General features: G+C 46.3%; 1 protein-coding gene across 2 annotated transcripts in view; it reads right to left on the bottom strand.

Annotated features, from left to right (window-relative positions):
• CD82 (CD82 molecule) overlaps positions 1–16,968 on the bottom strand; it is a 79,213-nt gene that overhangs the window by 10,870 nt on the left and 51,375 nt on the right. For both annotated transcript variants that reach the window (XM_021009729.2, XM_078148479.1), the window contains exons 3-5: positions 16,174–16,246; positions 5,348–5,469; positions 4,825–4,899 (exon numbers count right to left, since the gene is read on the bottom strand). In XM_021009729.2, coding sequence (XP_020865388.1) covers positions 4,825–4,899; positions 5,348–5,469; positions 16,174–16,246 — 270 coding nt within the window. The remainder of the gene's footprint in view (positions 1–4,824; positions 4,900–5,347; positions 5,470–16,173; positions 16,247–16,968) is intronic.

Raw genomic sequence — 16,968 nt, 5'->3', positions numbered from 1 at the left:
ATAGGACGGGGCCGAGAAAGCACATAAACCCACTGAAGGGATCCCTAGTTCTGTCCGAGAGGTGAGAAGAGATGGTCTCACCTAGGGTTCACATGCTACCTCCACCTTGCTATGGCCTTTGTTGACTGTCCCAGCCTAACACATGGAGACCCCTCTCTCCTCTGCACTCTCATGGCACTTGGTAGCTGTAATAATAACAATAAACTAGCACTTACATGCTACTTTAAGATTTGCAAAGCCCTTTACAAATATCATTGCATTTTATCCTCACAAAAACCCTTGGTGATAGATGCTATTATTATCCCCATTTTATAGATAAGGAAACTGAGGTACACAGGGATTAAGTGCCTTGTCAAGGGTCACATAATTGGTAAGTATCTGAGTCTGGATTGGAACTCATGTCTTCCTTATTCCAGGTCCAGCACGCAATGCGTTCTGTCACCTAGCTGGCTCAAAAAAAAAAATCTTTTCCTCTTCTCCTCCTTCTCCTCTTTCCTCCTCCACATTCCTATAGTGATTTGAGGTTCAACCACCTTGTGAAGAAGCTAATGTAAATGTAGTTATTTCCATTTTACAGATGAGGAAACCAGAGCTCAGGAGTTGTGTAAGGTCAAATAGCTATTAAACAGCAGAGCAGGATTTGAACCCAGGTCTCCTGTTCTAGGGCTGGTTTCAGTATACCATTCATTTATCACCTACTGCTACAGCATCAGTTAATTTAGGAATAGACCTTAGCTCACAAACAAGACAGCAACCTTCTTTTTCCCTGGATGGTTTTACTTCCCTTCAAGTGCTCTACCATCCAGCCCCACGATGCTCTGTCCACCATCTTTGTCTCCGCATCGGCCATCCCCATGTCTGCCCCCCTTCTCCGCCTCTCAGAATCCCTGGGCTCCTTCACTGCTCACCTTCTGGAGGGGACATTTCCTCCTCTCCCCAGCTTCTGGTGCCCTCCCTTCCTAAGCTGCCCAGGCTTCCTACAAGGCTCTCCTTGAATCCCACTTTTTGGAAGAAGCTTTTCCCAGCCCCTCCCCATTGCGAAGGCCTCTGGCCTGAGATTGCCTTCTCTGAGCACAGTTATGTGTCTTGTATGTGAACTGCTGTCTACCTACTGTCTTCCTCTGCTCTGCCCCCCTCCCCTCCCCCCGTGAACTCCATGTTTCTGCCTTTGTTTGTATCTATGGCATTGGGCACAGTGCCTGGCACACATGCTTAATAAATGCATGTTGCTCACTGACTAGTCATTCTGTACATACGTATGCATATATACAATACACATATGTAAGTACACTGCATATGTGTGTATGTTTATTTATCTGTTTGTTTGTGTATTTACTTATCTGACCTCAAGGAGTTTACATTTCTTATAAGGGAAATGTAACCTCCTCGAGATCAGGGGATGTTTTATTTTTGTCTTGTATTCTCATTACCTGCCCTTGGCACACAGTAGGTGACTACTACATGCTTGATTGATTCAGGGCAAAGACTCTGTCCTATTCAAAGCATTAAGAACAGGCCTCTCCTTGCACTGCTGACACCAGCCCCTACACACACACACAAGAGGTCAATAAAAGCCTATTAATCAATCCAATCTCAGCTGTCAAAGCCATACTCATGGCATAGAGGAAAGCACTTGGGGTTTCAATCAAGGGACCCAAATTCAAATCCCACCCACGATCCCTACTAGCTCTGGGACAATGGGAAGCTGAGCAGCTTCTCTAAGCCTCAGTTTCCTTAGCTGTAAAACAGAAAAATAAGACCCAAGCGAGCGGCCTCCTAGGCCTGCTACCGAAATTTGAGCTATTATTATTCTCTGATCTCAGCCCACAGTTTCCTTCTCCTGCCCCAAAGGGGAACAGAAAGGACCCTGCTTCTTCCTTTCGCTCTCACTGCCACCCCCCCTCCACCTTACCCCACCCCGGGGCAGGGCAGATGCAAAAACCTGAGCTGGGGGTGGAGGTCGGGGCAGAGGTGACAGGCTTTCCACTGAGACTCCCATCAGGTGTGAGAAGGGCTTCTCACAGAGGGCTGCTTTGTACCAGAGAAAACCCATTTCATCACCTGGGGTATTACTCCGTGTGTGTGTAGTGGGGCTTTTCGTGTTTTGGTTTGGTTTGGTTTTAAAGGGGAGGCTTGAGAAAGTGAGTTACAGGATGCCACCCTCACTGAGCAGGCTGCCCCATTCTCTTTGATGCAAAGGAAGTCCCGAGTAATTCAAGGTCTTAGGCTCATGGGATCCAAGATCTAGAGCTGGAAAAGATCTCCGAGGCTGTCTGATGACCAATGCCTGCATGAAACTGAGTCCTGGGAGAGATAGAATGACTTGCTCTGTGTTGCACAGTCAGTAAATCCAAACCCCTCATTTTACAGATGGGGAAACTGAGGCCCAAAGAGATTAAACTGACTTTTCCAGGGTCGTAGGATCCTAGAGTTAGAGAGGCCAACTGATCCAACCCACTCAGTTTCCAGACGAGGAAACCGAGAGCCAAGGGGAGAGGGAGCAGGTGGCCAAGGACAGATTAAGCTGAAGCCCCCTGACTCCAACCCCAGTGTTTTGCAGGGGTTTTATGTTTTCGCTTTTTCATTGTACAATGCTGCTTTTTCTTCTCTTCCTGCCTGGAAAGTCAGATAAAGTAGCCCCAACAAGGGAGAGTAGAATTATGGAAAGCCGGCCCACCATTTCTCCTTCTGCCTGCCCTTCCCCCATCCTCCCAGCTCTGGGGCTCTCTCTGCCTCCAGGAAGAGGCAGGCCAGCAGCAGCCAGGCCCAGAGCATCTTCCTGCCCTTTTCTTTACCGGGCTTTGCTTCAACTCAGATTCTTTCCGACCACCAGATTTCCTGAACCCATTCCCAGAGCCTCCTCCTATTTTCCAGTGCATGGAGGAAAAGATATGGATGTATGAAAGAGGAATGGAAAGAGACTCTAGAGGATTTAGAGACTGGACCGGAGCCCAGTCTAAGCTGCGGCCTGAGTGGCCTGCAGTCAGCCAACACTTCATGCACCCTCCCCTCCCGGAAGGGACTCGGTTCCCATGCTCAGCCCTCTTCCTAGGGTGACTGGACCACTCCAGTAAAGACAAGTGGGAATAGTTGGTGAAGCAAGACACTAATGAGCTTCTTTCCTCCTGTATCCCAATCTGGACCATTCCAGAAGGAAGCATGGGAATGGCAGACAGGGACTCATTCCCAAGGAGCATCAATTAGTCATTGTGCCAAGAATCAAGGATACAAAAAAAAAAAAGCCCTTGCCTTCAAGGAGTTTACATTCTAGTGGGGAACAAAAAAAAATTACACACATATTGAAGACAAATGGGGCAAATCTCTGAGGGAAGGACCAGCATTCAGAAAGACCAGGAAAGGCTTCTTGTAGAAGGTCGGGGGATTTGAGCTGAGTTGAAGGAAGCCAGTGGAGCTAAGAGGTGAGGATGAGGAGGCACAGAATTCCCGTTATGAGGACCAGCCAGGGAAAATGCACGGAATCTGGACGTGAAGTGCTGTGTGTGAGGAGGCCATTGTCACTGGGTCAGAGTATATGGGGGGGGTAAGGTGTAAGCAGCCTGGAAAGGTAGGAAGAGGCAAGGTTTATGAAGGGCTATAGAAGAGGAGTTCATATGTTATCCCAGAGGGAATAGGGAGCCACTGGAGTTGACTGAATGGGGAAGGGCTAACATGCTCAGACCTGAGTTTTAGGAGGATCACTTGGGCAGCTGAGTGGAAAGTGGATTGGGGTAGGGAGAGACCAACCTGGAGGCTATTGCAATTGTCCAGGACAGAGATGATAAAAAGGTGGACTAGGGGCATGGCCGTAGGAGTAGGGAAAAGTCAACGCACAGGAGATATGTTATGAATGTGGAAACCACAAGACCAGGCCAACAGATTATGACACACAGGATGAAGGACAGAACACGAGAAGTCATTGATGATACAGAGGCGACTGTCCTGGATCAAAGAGGGCAGGAGAGGAGCAGGAAGGAGGGAAGGGGCAAGAAGACATCTCCGTTGTCTTGCTTTCAGAAAGCCTTGAATTTGTCCCAACTCTTGAATCAAGCTGATCATTGGAACAAGTGCCTGATATTCCTGCTTGGATAGATGCTTTCATCTAATCATTCCTGGTAGTGATCTGACTGATCTCTGGACAGGAATGCCGTGATAGTTTCCAGGAACCAGAGTTGAACCTAGGGCCAAGCAGCAGCCTACAATGGTGTAGTTGAAAGAATAGATCTTGGTCTGAAAGGAGCATTAGTCACATCTCATCAACTGCCTCATTTTACAAAAGGGAAAGTGAGGTCCATTGCCCAAGGTCATACAACTATTAGAAAAGGCAGTTTCAAATCCAGGTGTTTTCATTCAAAATAGACTGTACTTTCTCCTACACCAGAGACAAGGTCCTATCCACCTCCAACATTCTATGACTCTGTAATGTGACTGAGGGTCTACCCTGTCTTTCCCTGGTTATCTCACAGGCATGACCTAGACCAACATTTCTCAAAGTGTTCCAAGGAGTCATGGGAGTCTCCAAAACTCTTTTAAGTGGTCCATGGAGTTAAAACAATTTTTATAACCCTAAGATATTTTAATTCCTAATATGATAACTATTGTTAGGTATAACCCATATAAACAAAAGCTCTTGGGGGGCAGGGTTCTCAATAATTTAGAAAGTTTAAAGGGATTCTGAGACCAAAAAGTTTGTCAAGATTGGCATGGGCAATTCAAGAGCCTTCCTCTGAGGGATGGAAGGAAAAGGCCCAATGTTGGCTTGGTCACCAGCTGTACCTGCTCACCCCCAGGATGGTTTGTCACTCTAGGCAGCAGAATAGCACTTACCACATCTGAGTGGACGTAGACAAGGATTCCAGTTGTCACCTGGCCCACAAGGATCAGAAGGAGGGCAGCAAAGTACTGGAAAGGTAAAGCAATGAATATGAGGGGTGGGGGATCAACAAAGGATATCCCAGTTAGCATATGTCAAAGCTATAGTATATAGCATCTAGAAAGATCTAGGGCTAGAAGGAATCTGAAAGCCCACCTAATTGTTCCTCTTCATTTTTTTGGGGGGGCAACTGAGGCCAATCTAATCTCCCATTAGGTTCACAATGACAGGGCTGGTCTAGCCATGACATTGATATGACCACCCTGGTTAGAACATTATACTACGTCTCATGAGACAAATCAAACTAAATTCACAAGGACACCCTTTCATTGAGGTGTGTGCTGAGCACAGGACAATGGACAAAGGCTAGTCCTGCAGATATCAGCATCCAGGCCTTCTACAATGGAATGCAGTAGAAGACAAAGAAGGAAGACAAGATCGGGACGGGGAAGGGTCCCCATCAGGATTATCACTCACCAGCCCCAATAGGCATCGGATCTCATTGATTGCACCAACACAACCCAGGAAGCCCATGATCATGGTCACGGCCCCAACCCCGATGAAGATGTATGCCCCAATCTTCAGGATGCTTGAGGTCTCTGGGAAAAGAAGAGGGTATGATCATTCCTTCCCCAGTTTTCCCCTAAACTCAAGTCACTTCAGAATCAAGAAATGGGGACCAGAGGGGATACCCATATGAAAAATCACATGCTTTCACTTGCAGAGTGAATACTCTTCATGGCCAACATGGCCCCAACATGGATGTTATCATGTTTGGTCTTTTGCAACCCTACAGGTAACAAGGCAGGGATTATTATTCCCCAGTTCACACCAGAGGGAATTGAGACTTGGATGAAGTACTTGGATGTAGTAGGTACTTAATAGATGGTTATAGAATGAATGAATGAATCCATCAATCAAAGCGACTTGCACAAGAGTACAGTAACAATTATAATAGTTGAATCTAGGTCTCCCTACTTCATCGGGAGGTCAAGACCCATCAAATTCTGAGATTCCATGGTCCTATGAAAACAATGAAGGGCAAACTGGCCTAGTGGATAGGGAGCAGGCCTCAAAGTCAGGAAGACTAGGTTCAAGTCTCACCCCTGATCCATCCTGACTGTGACACCGGCCAAGTCCTTTAACTTTTCAGTGGCTTGGGCAACTAAGACACTGAGTTACAGAGTAGTTGTCTCTCTGCAGGGGAAGAGGAAGTTTCTTCACTAGGAAATTTCCTACCCCAATGAAGTCATAGGTTAAATAATTTAAATGGACATTTCTATAGTGGAAAGGACACTGGGTTGGGGAGTCAGGAACATAGAATCTGAGAGCTAGATGGGACCTCCTATAGCATCTAGGCCAACTCATTCATGACCAAGGATTTCATCCACAGCATTCCAAATAAGTGGTGAGCCAGGCTCTGACTGAAGACTTCCAGAGAAGGGGAACCCACCATTTTGGGAGGCAGGCCATTCCACCACTGAACAACATTTATGCTTCAAGTATTTCTTTAAAAGATGGCTCTGAAGCTTTTCCTGCTACAGTCAGTTGCTTTGATTAATTACTTGGGGAAGGGACATTCTCTGGCTAAACCATGGGTTTTTACACTTAGGAACTTTTATCTCCTGCCTATCCACCATCAGTGACAGTCCCCTATGCCTAAAATGCTCTCTCTCCTCCACCTCCACTTGTCAAGTTTCCCTGTCTTCCTTGAACAGCCAGCTCAAATTCCATCTTCTTCAAGAGTCCTCTCCCCATGTCCCTCATACCTCCCCAAATACTGATGCCTTCCCTTCTAAAGGGCACTTCCACCTACTCTGCATGTAGCTTGTATGTATTGATTTATTTCATGTTGTTTCCCCCTTTAGACTGTAAGCTCCTTGAGGACAAGGATTGCTTTTTGCCCTCCTTATCTCCGGGTTTCTCCGTAACAGTAAGCACATAATAAATGTTTGTTTATTGATTCCTTGATGGAACAACAACAAAATATGTGTATTAAGGCAGAGCATTGTGCTGGGCACTACACCATAGGATCTATAGAATTTGAGCTGGAAGGGACCAACTTCCTCATTTTGCAGATGAAGAAACTGAGGTCCAGACAGGTTAAATGGCAACCAATGTCACAAAGGTAGTAAATTATAGAGGCAGAATTTAAACCCAGGTCTTCTGACTCTGAATCCAGGGTTCTTTCCACTCAGGACAATAAGACACCAACACTTCACTACGTGATTAAAAATTTGAGAAAAATTTCAGGCAATGAACTGTGTGAGGTCAGAAGGGAAGGTCATTCCTGGATTTGGGGGTGGGGTAGAGTCAGGGAAGGCTTTCTGCTGTGGGTGACATCTAAGTTGTAATCTATAAGATGGGTAGAAACTCAATGGGCTGAGGTAGGAAGGAAGGGAGAGAGAGCACAGGGAATGAGCCAAGACATTAAGGACAGAGAAGGAAGTCTATGTCCTACAGTCAGCAACTTGACCAATTTAGCAGGACCAGAGAGGAGAATACCATGAGTGGACTGGGAAGATAGGGTGCCCTGTCAGGTTGTCAAGGGCTTTGAATATCAGGCAGAGAAGTCTGAACTTTATTCTGAAGGCATCAGGGAACCAATGAGGACTTTGAATATTAAATCTGTATGTAATGATCAAAATAATTGTTAGCATCTGTATAGAGCTTTAAAATTTGCAAAATGCTTTACAAATGCCATCCCATTTGGTGCTCACAACAACCCTGGGAGGTCGGTGCTATTACAGATGAGAAAATGGAGGCAGCCAGAGGTGAAGTGATGTGTCCAGGGTCACACAGCTAGTAAATGTCTGAGGACAGATTTGAACTCAGGTCTTCCCTACTCCAGGTCCAGTGCTCTATCTACTGTGAAACCTGATTGCTTTTGGGGGGGGGAGGGCAGCTACGTAGCAAAGTGGATAAGTACCAGTCTGGCCCTGAAGTCAGCAGGACCTGAGTTCAAATCTGGCCTCAGACTAATCACTTGACACTTACTACCTGTGTGACCCTGGGCAAGTCACTTAACCCCAATTGCCTGAAAAAAAGAAAAAGAAAGAAAGAGGGGGAAGAGGGTGAAAGAATGCAAGAAGGCATTTGTAATTGGTCATGGGCTTGTCCTTGGATGGTTCCAGTGGGAATGGGGAGGGGGGAAGGAGTTTGAGAGCTGGTTTAGAGATGGAATCAACAGGACTTGGCAACTTGATGCTAGGTGAGGAAGAGAGCTCCTGTTGGCTAACCGCACCAAGAAGGCTGGTGTAGTCATAGGACACCCTTGGGGCAAAAGATGCCATCACTAAGTTCCCCCAACCCAGAATGGGGCCAGTCCCCATTGGTGGCCCGCAAAGGGTAGCTCCAGTCTGCCCAGCCCACAATGAAGATGCTACTCTATATTCACTCATCAACTCAGCCCCAGGCTAGTCTGTTTAGCCGGGGATGAGAAGTTGCCTGTCTGCCACCCACCTAGCTCCCAGGGAAGATTCATGAGGTCAGCACTTGTTTGAGATGAAGAGCTCATCAGATGAAAGAGGCTGAAGAGACTGTGAGGAGACAGAAAGCTTAGGAGATGTGCCTCAGTTTCCCTATTTGTAGGTCATGGGAGAACAGTCTTTCGATGCTTTAAGTTTTTTGCCCCAGGTGAAAGGTTAATTAGCATGTACAAGGACCAGATGAAAGGTCTTAGTGACAGTGTTAATGATGATGACAGGGCTTTCCCATTCCAAACGGGCAGCTCAGGAAGGAGGGAGGCAAACCAGAAGAGGAAACGTCTGAACACAGGAGACAAACTGGTTGCCTCCACCTTTCAGCAGAAGGGATGCCGTCAGACTCAATTACTTCTCCTTGAAAACCCCATATTGTTTTAAGGGATGGATCTCTGGAAAGGAGGAGAGTGACACAGGAAAGAAATCTAAATGATGCAACAATAATAAATGCCAACAAAGACTATTTTAAAAACCATTTTTTAAAAAGAAAAGAAAAAACCCCAGCTACTATATTCTGGAGTGAGTCAGGGCTCACTGACTGTGAAAGACTCATTGCAAGACACCACTGATTTCCTCTCTCTCTGCAGACATGCTCAGACTCCTGTGGGCCCAAGAATAACCCCCAGGAATCCCCTGGGGAAAGGCAGTGGCTGGGAGCTAGGGCCCTTCAGAAGCAGCACACCCTGGGACCCGAGACCTCAGGTCTCTCCCTTCTCCTGTCCCCCCATCCTTCCCAATGGATGGGAAGCACCTTCTCTCTGACGGGTGAAGTCACTTGCACAAGATACTCAGTGGAGAGCCAGGATTTCCCTACAGTAAAGAGGTGACCATCGCCCCTTCCCTCCCCGACCTGCCCACAATTTCAGTGACTCCCTATTAACCCCGGGGTTGTTTGGCATTTAAAGGTCTTCACGACTAGGCAAAAGTCTTCTTATGGCCTATTCTCCAGTGCTGGCTTACATACCTTTCCCCAAACTTGACACTCTATCTCCCGCCTTTGTATTAGAGGCAGGTAAATGGCACAGTGGATGGAGTACTAGACTTAGAGTCAGGAAGAGCCCAAATTGAAATCTGGCTTCAGACACTAGCTATGTAGCCCTGGACAAGTCATTTCATCTCTGCCTGCCTCAGTTTCCTCAACCACAAAATGGAGATAATAGTAGCACCTACTTCCCAGGATTATTGTGAAGATCAATGAGGTAACACTTACAAAGCACTCAGCAGTTGCCTGGCACATAGCAGGTACTAAATAAATGCTTATTCCCCTCCCCTCTTGCACTGGCTGACATAATACTTAGAATGCTCCCCTTCTTAGCTTCTCCGCCTTTCTTCAAGACTCAGCCATCTTCTACCCACGCCAGGAGCCTTTCCCAGTCCCCTAGCTGCTGGTGTCTTACCTCTCTGTCTACTTTCCACGTATTCAGCAAGCATCTAGTATCCGCTGAATTGTGTCCGTGTTGGCTGCCTCTTTGCATTGCATACTCCTTGAGGAGGACTGTCCTTTCTTACTTCATCAATCTCTGACACTCAGCATAGTCCCACAGGAAGTGCCTAATAAATGCTTGCTGAATTGAAGGAATGCTGGAAATGCAGAAGCCTTGGGTTCTGATCCTGCCTCTGCCACTGACTATCGTCTGCAAGTGACTTTGCCCACCTCTCCAAACCGTGGGGATGATCACTCATTCAGAATCTGCCCAGCTCTCAAGCTGCACCCATCCTTCCAGGAGAAAGAAAGCTCCTTGGAGACTCGGGGCTATTTCATTTTCCCCTCTGTGCCCCCAGGTGCCTCGTACAGAGTTGGTGTTTAATAAGTGCTCGCTGAGCTCAACTGGATGAATGACAGCTGAAAAAGGGAATGCCATCCCAGGACTCATTAAAGAGTCTAGGACTAGGGAGATGGCCAGGCTTCAGGAATGTCTTTGGCACTTGTACCACCTGCAGGTCAGTTCTAGGCATTACATTTTAAAATGTATTTATTTATTTTAGGCATTACATTTTAAAAGAAGCTGGAGCCTACGAACAGATTGTGCTTTCCGAGCATCAGGTAAAACAGCTGGACCACATCAGCCTAGAGGACACAATTCTGAACACAAACACGCACGTACACATACAACAGCAGTTTTCAAGACTCCGAAGGTCTGCTCTATAGAAGAAGAGCTGGACTGCTCTGCTCAGCCCCACAGAGCAGAACCAGGAGCAATGGACTGGGTATTTCACAGAGGAAGATTTGGTTTAATGAAAAACAGAATGGAAAAGCTAACTGCTTCTAACTGTAGCCCAAGCGCTGTGTTTGGTACTGGGGATACAAAGCAAACATGAGACAATCCTGCTCTCACACAGCTCGTGTTCTTAATGGAGAGTGGCATTGCTTCTAGGACAACGCAGCAGCTGGGAAGGCAGCAAGATCTTTGTAGGGGGCAGGGGCAGTACAGATGGCCGTGTTCACTGTGCAGCCAGAGGGTGGGAGATGCCTGAGCCCCAACCCTCGGGAAAAACGCCCAATAAACATGACAGCTTCCCAAAATCGGGTCAAACTGCTTTAAAGATAGCGAGTCCTGTGTCACGGGAACTATCCAAGCAAAGCCCACTGGTGAGGACATAACTATACAAAGATCCTCACTCAGGGACAAGCTTAAGCAGAGGTAACAACTAGCAGACTCAGTGGAGAGAAGACTGAGTTCAGAATTGGGAAGACTGTGTTCAACGTGGCCTCAGACACTTCCTAGCTCTGTGACCTTGGGAAAATCACTTAACCTCTGTTTGCCTCAGCTTCCTCATCCATAAAATGGGTAGAAAAATAGCACTACTCCCCAGGATTGTTGTGAGGATTAAATGGAAAACTTGTGTCCAATGTTTTAAAAACCTTAAAATGTTAGCTTTAATGTAAATAAATATAGGAGGCAGCTAGGCGGCACAGCAGATAGAGCACCAGCCCTAAAGTCAGGAGGACCTGAGTTCAAATTTAGCCTCAGACCAAACGCTTGACACTTACTAGCTGTGTGACCCTGGGGAAGTCACTTAAGCTCAATGGCCTAAAAAAAAATGTGAATAAATATAAATGTTAGTTTTTGTCATTATTAGATCTCCTCAGGGCCGTCTTCCAGATAGTCTAAGGTTCTAAATGAGCTGCTCAGGGTTGGATAGCTAGTCATCAGATGAGCATCTTCTGAGTCAGAAGCATTACATACTAATCAAAAAACATTAAGTACCTACTATGCACCAGGCAGTGGGGATACAAAAAGAGGCAGAAGACAGTCCCTGCCTTCGAGGAGCTTACAGTTTAGCGGGGGAGACAGCAAGCAAACAGATATATGCAAAGCAAAAGGAAAGGGGAGGCTAGGTGGCGCTGCAGATAGAGTACCGGGGCTGGAGTCAGGAGGACCTGACTTCAAACCCAGCCTCAGACACTTGACACTTAATGGCTGTGTGACTCTAGGCAAGTCACTTAACCCCAATTGCCTCACCAAAAAAAAAAATTATATAAAACAAATATATACAAAGCAAAAGATAAATAGGAAATAAAAGAGGGAAAAGCAAACACTGGGATTTCTTAATCTTAACCCTTCTTAGGGTTAGGGAAGGCTTTCTGTAGGAGGGACTTCAAGGAAGCCAGGGAGGTCAGCCATCTGAGCAGAGGGAGAGCATTCCGGGCACCAGGGCCAGCCAGAGGAAAATGCCCAGAACTGAGACATGGAGGGTCCTGTTCCTGGAGCAGCCAAGAGGCCTGGGTCGCTGGATTGATGACTGGATCAAAGGGGAATAAGGTATAAGAAGACTGGAAAGTTGGAGGGGGAGAGAAAGGGCAGTGAGAATATCCCATCCAGAACTGAGAGGACGCCCATCAACTGGGGAATGGCTGAGCAAGTTGGAATACTATTGTGCTATAAGAAATGATGAACAGGCTGACTTCAGAAAAACCTGGAAAGGCTTATATGGTCTGATGCTGAGTGAAGTGAGCAGAACCAAGAGGACTTTGTACACAATAACAGCCATGTTGTGCGATGACTAAGATTGTTAAACTGAACCCTTCTCAGCATTACAAGGATCTAAGACATCTCCAGAGGCCTTGGGATGGAAAATGCTGTCCACACCCAAAGAAAGAACTATGGAAGTCCAATTGCTATCACTTATTTTTACCTTCTGTTAAGTTTTGTTTCATCTTTCTGATGGTTCCTCCTATTGGCGTTAATTTTTATTTACAACTTCACTAATGTGAAAATATGTTTAATAGGAATGTAAATGTAAAGCCTATATCAGATTGTGCACCCTCTTGGGGAGGGTTGAGGGGAGGAAGGGGGAGAGAAACTTTCAACTCAAAAGCATATGGAAGTGATTGTTGATAAATCAAAATAAATTAATAAAATTAAAAAAGAGAGAGAGAATATCCATCCAGAGCAAGTTAGCTCAGGTCTACAATCCATTTGAATGTGAGCACCAAGATGGGAACTTGGGAGGGCTCCCTGGACCTTGCTCTGCTGGACGGATGCCTGGGAAGCACAGGCAAGGGGCCAAGACCATAGAGTTTTGTATTCACCTTCCTCCCCTGTCCCCTTTTGCCGTAGCAGGCCCCGAGCAGGAGCGACCCTTGCAAAAGCGCTCAGGTTACCAAAGTCGTGGGAGGAGAAAGGGCGAACACAGCTGGGCGAGAGGAATCTTAGGTTGAAGCAGGAAATCTCCACCCTTCCCAGCCCCCCGGAAGGAAGGAGAAAGCTAAGCACTGAGAAGCTTGGGTCTGACCAGAATGGGGCCAGCTCCCTCCCTGGGGAGAATCGGAGGCAGCCGGCACAGGACGGCCCTCGATTAGGAGGAGATGTGGCAACAGGTGTGGGCTCAGCGGAGCTTTCACTATGCAAATACAACAGCTGTCAGCTCTTCCCTACCCTGAACCTGTCCTGCAGCTGTTTGGGGAGAAGGGAGATAAGCAATAACCACAACTCGCTGTGACCGGGGGAGGGGGCGGGCTAGAGAGCAAAGACCTGGGACCCAGAGTGGGGAGAGGATGGAGTCTGCGTCCAGGTGTGGGAGGTTACGTGAGCCCTGCCTCTCTCCAGGTGGAAATGGGCCTCGAGGCACTCGTTCTAGGGCCGGGGACCGGAGTTCAAATGTTGCCTCCGAAACTGAATCCTTTTATGACCTTGGAAAGTCATTTAACTTTCCTGGGCCTTATTTTCCTCTTGTGTAAAATGAGAGGGTTGGAAAGATGTCTTCCAAGGTCCCTTCCAGCCCTAGCCATTATCCTCTGATCTGCCATCCCTGCAATGAGAGGAACAGCTGAAGGAACTTGGGATATTCAGCCTGGATAAGAGGAGAGGAGGTCACAGTGGCAGTATTCAAATACTTGAATAATAATCCTATTGAACAGCGATGAAACTTGTCCTATTTGGCTCCAGAGGACAGAATTAGAGACAAGAGGGAGATGAAGCAAAGAGGCATATTTGGGCTCAATGTCAGGAAAAATAGGCTCACAATGAGAGCTGTCCAAAAGTGGGATGAGCTGCCTTGAGAAGCGGTGGGTGGGTTCCCCCTCAGTGGATGCTTTCAAGAAGAGGAACATGCATTCAGTATGAAAGGGGTGGTGGGCAGCCTTCACAAGGGCACCGAGGCAGAGATGGCTAGACAAGATCTATGAATGACCAACAGTTAGATTTGTCTGGAATATAGAGGACATCGAGGGGAATCATAGGAAAAAAAGGCTGGAAATATAGATTGTGCCAGAACTGAGGATTCCAGATTTTAGTCTATAGGCAATTGGGAGCCCTTGAAGGTTTTTGAACAGGGGAGTAGCTTGTCCGAGCTGTCTAATAATTAATAAGATTTCATAAATCTTATGAAGATTTGATTATTTGATTAAGATTATTAAATAAGATTTTGGTAGCTGTGTGCAGAATGAATTAGAGAAAAGTAGACCGAGGGCAGGGAGGGTATTTCATAAGCTCATAATGGTAATGGTAAGAAATTATAAGGGCCTGAATGAGAACAATATTTGATGGATTTGAGAGGGGAAAATAGACAGTGTAAAGAATGGATCAAGTGTAGACAGTGAGGGAGAGGGAAAAGCCAAAGATGACTCTAGTATCTTAAGTCTTGGTGACAGAGAGGATGGCGGCCCCATCAATGGAAATAGGGAAGTTGGGGATGAAGAGCAGAGGAGGGGATGGGAATTTAATTTTGGACACATTGGGTTGAGTTGCTCCTGACAAATTCCAAGTGGAGACAGCCAGAAGTGGTTGGAAATTGATAGATTTTAATCTAAATTTCTCATTTTTACAGACAAGGAAACTGAGGCCCAGAATGGTGATGAGACTTGCCCTAAAGTCATTCAGTAAGTTAGTGTCAGAGGCAGGACTCAGTCTTCCAGTCCAGTGCTTTTTCCCCTTAAAAAGCAACCCTGCTCCTTCAAATAATTACATGTTAAAAATACCCTGGGCTTAATGACCTTCTTAAGAACTCAGAGATTCTTTGTTTTAAAAGATGGCTCTCTGGGAGGGGAGAAGAGAAGGAATCCAGGGAGAAACCTAAGATATTGGAAGACAGAAGATACCAATAAAAATCTATTGTTTAAAAAAGAGCTCAAGGAGCAGGTAGGTGGTGGATTAGATAGAGCTCCAGCCTTGGAGTCAGGAGGACCTGAGTTCAAATCTGGCCTCATACACTTGACACTTAACTAGCTGTGTGACCCTGAGCAAGTCACTTAACCCCGATTGCCTCACAAAAAAAAAAAACCCTCAGACTTTTAAGAGCTACTTGTCAGGCTTATGCTGAGATGTCCTACTATGGCAGAGAGAAGGCAAGCTCTTTAGGCAGAAAAACCAGGGTTCAAGTTTTATCTCTGTGGCCACGTGCACCTCACTTAACTTTTGGAATCTCAGTGTCCATACCACGGACAGTGCCCTAAGCAAGTCTCTGTCGGTGTTGATTACAGATTAGTTTTTGATTACAGTGGAGAGAGTTTCTACACTGGGAGTGAAATCAGATCTACCCCCCCCAAACATCCCATGTTTTCTCACTCCTATCCCAATGTTTTCTCACTCCTATCCCAATGTTTTAAGCACTAGGCTATATCAACACTCATATATGAGAAGGATCTGTGATTTTGTTCTTATGGGAACTTTCTTGAAATCCATCTACAACCTTGAGATTTGCTTGAGTCAGTAGAGATTAAGTGTCTTGGCAAAGGTGCCACAGCTAGGAGTGTCAGAGGCAGGATTTGAACTCAGGCCTTTCTGACTCACAGGCTCCTTAGATTTAGAGCTGGAAGGGAACTAAGTGGTCACCTTGCCTAATTCGTCATTTTATAGATGAGAAAATGAGGCCTGAGTAGGCTAAGTGATTAGTCTAAGGTATTCAGTGTCAGAGGGAGGATCTGACTTTGCATTCAGTACTCTTGCACTTTATCTATATGGCTGAGCCTTCTCTATCAAAAAAAGAAACACCCAAGGCCTATCTCTTAGCCACATGTCCAGTGCTTACTATGCCTCCAGGGGTCAGTAAGGAGTCAAAGCATTTCTAGTAATAGACCATACATATCAAACACCTGGGACCCAAGAGCTACAGGAAAGGACCTGGTTTAACTTAAGCCTCCAACCGCCACCTTTCCTCCCTGGGTCAGGAACGGAGACTTACTTCCCAGAGTAAGGAGAATGGCCGTGATGAGAAGAGGCCTCAGGCATCTCTCTCTCTCTCTCTCTCTCTCTCTCTCTCTCTCTCTCTCTCTCTCTCTCTCTCTCTCTCTCTCTCTCTCTCTCTCTCTCTCCCTCCCTGTCTCGCTCCCTTGATCTCCCCCCTTAACCCACAGCAGGACAAGCCAAATGGGAAACTCACGCAGAATAGAGATGAAGCTGCTTCTGTCCGCCAGAATCCATATTCCAAACCCGAGCATCGTGGCTCCCAAGATCTAGAATGAAATTGGTGCTAAGTTAGGATGTGAGGGGAGCCAAACTCCTGGAACAGTGGGAGGCGCACCCTCTCTGGATTAATATATAAGACTAGGGACTGGACCTATGATATACACACATCTGTGTACGTATGTATATGTGCATGCATACGTATGTGCGTGTATACATATCAAACATCAAAAATATAGACACACATACACATATACAGGCATAGCTTGTTTTATTGCACTCTGCAGATACAGTGATTTTTACAAATTGAAGGTGGTGGCAAGCTTGCACCAGCAAGTCTATTGGCACCATTTTCCCAGTAGCACGTGCTAATATCGTGTCTCTGTGTCACATTTTGGTAACGCTCCCAATGTTTCAAACTTTGTCGTTATTATATTGGTGATGATGATCTGTGATCAGTGATCCTATTGTGACTGTTTGGGGGTATCGTGAACCACACCCATGTAAGACGGTGAACTTAATTGATTAATGTATGTGTTCTAACTGCTCCACTGATGGACCATTCCCAGGCTCTGTCCCTCTTCTGGGGCCTCTTTATTACCCAAGATACAAGAATATTGAAATTAGGCCAGTTAATTACCCTACAATGGCCTCTAAGTGTTCAAGTGATGAAAACTCCATTGTTGTCTTGTTTTAAGAAATTGCCACAGCCACCCCAACTTTGAGCAGCCCCCACCCCCAAAAAGATCACCATTCCCTGAAGGCTCAGATG

The sequence above is a fragment of the Phascolarctos cinereus genome, unplaced genomic scaffold, assembly GCF_003287225.1.
Source record: "Phascolarctos cinereus isolate Bilbo 61053 unplaced genomic scaffold, phaCin_HiC Scaffold_9;HRSCAF=440, whole genome shotgun sequence".
In the NCBI taxonomy this organism is placed as follows: Eukaryota; Metazoa; Chordata; class Mammalia; order Diprotodontia; family Phascolarctidae; genus Phascolarctos; species Phascolarctos cinereus.
This window is presented reverse-complemented; position numbering and strand designations above follow the sequence as displayed.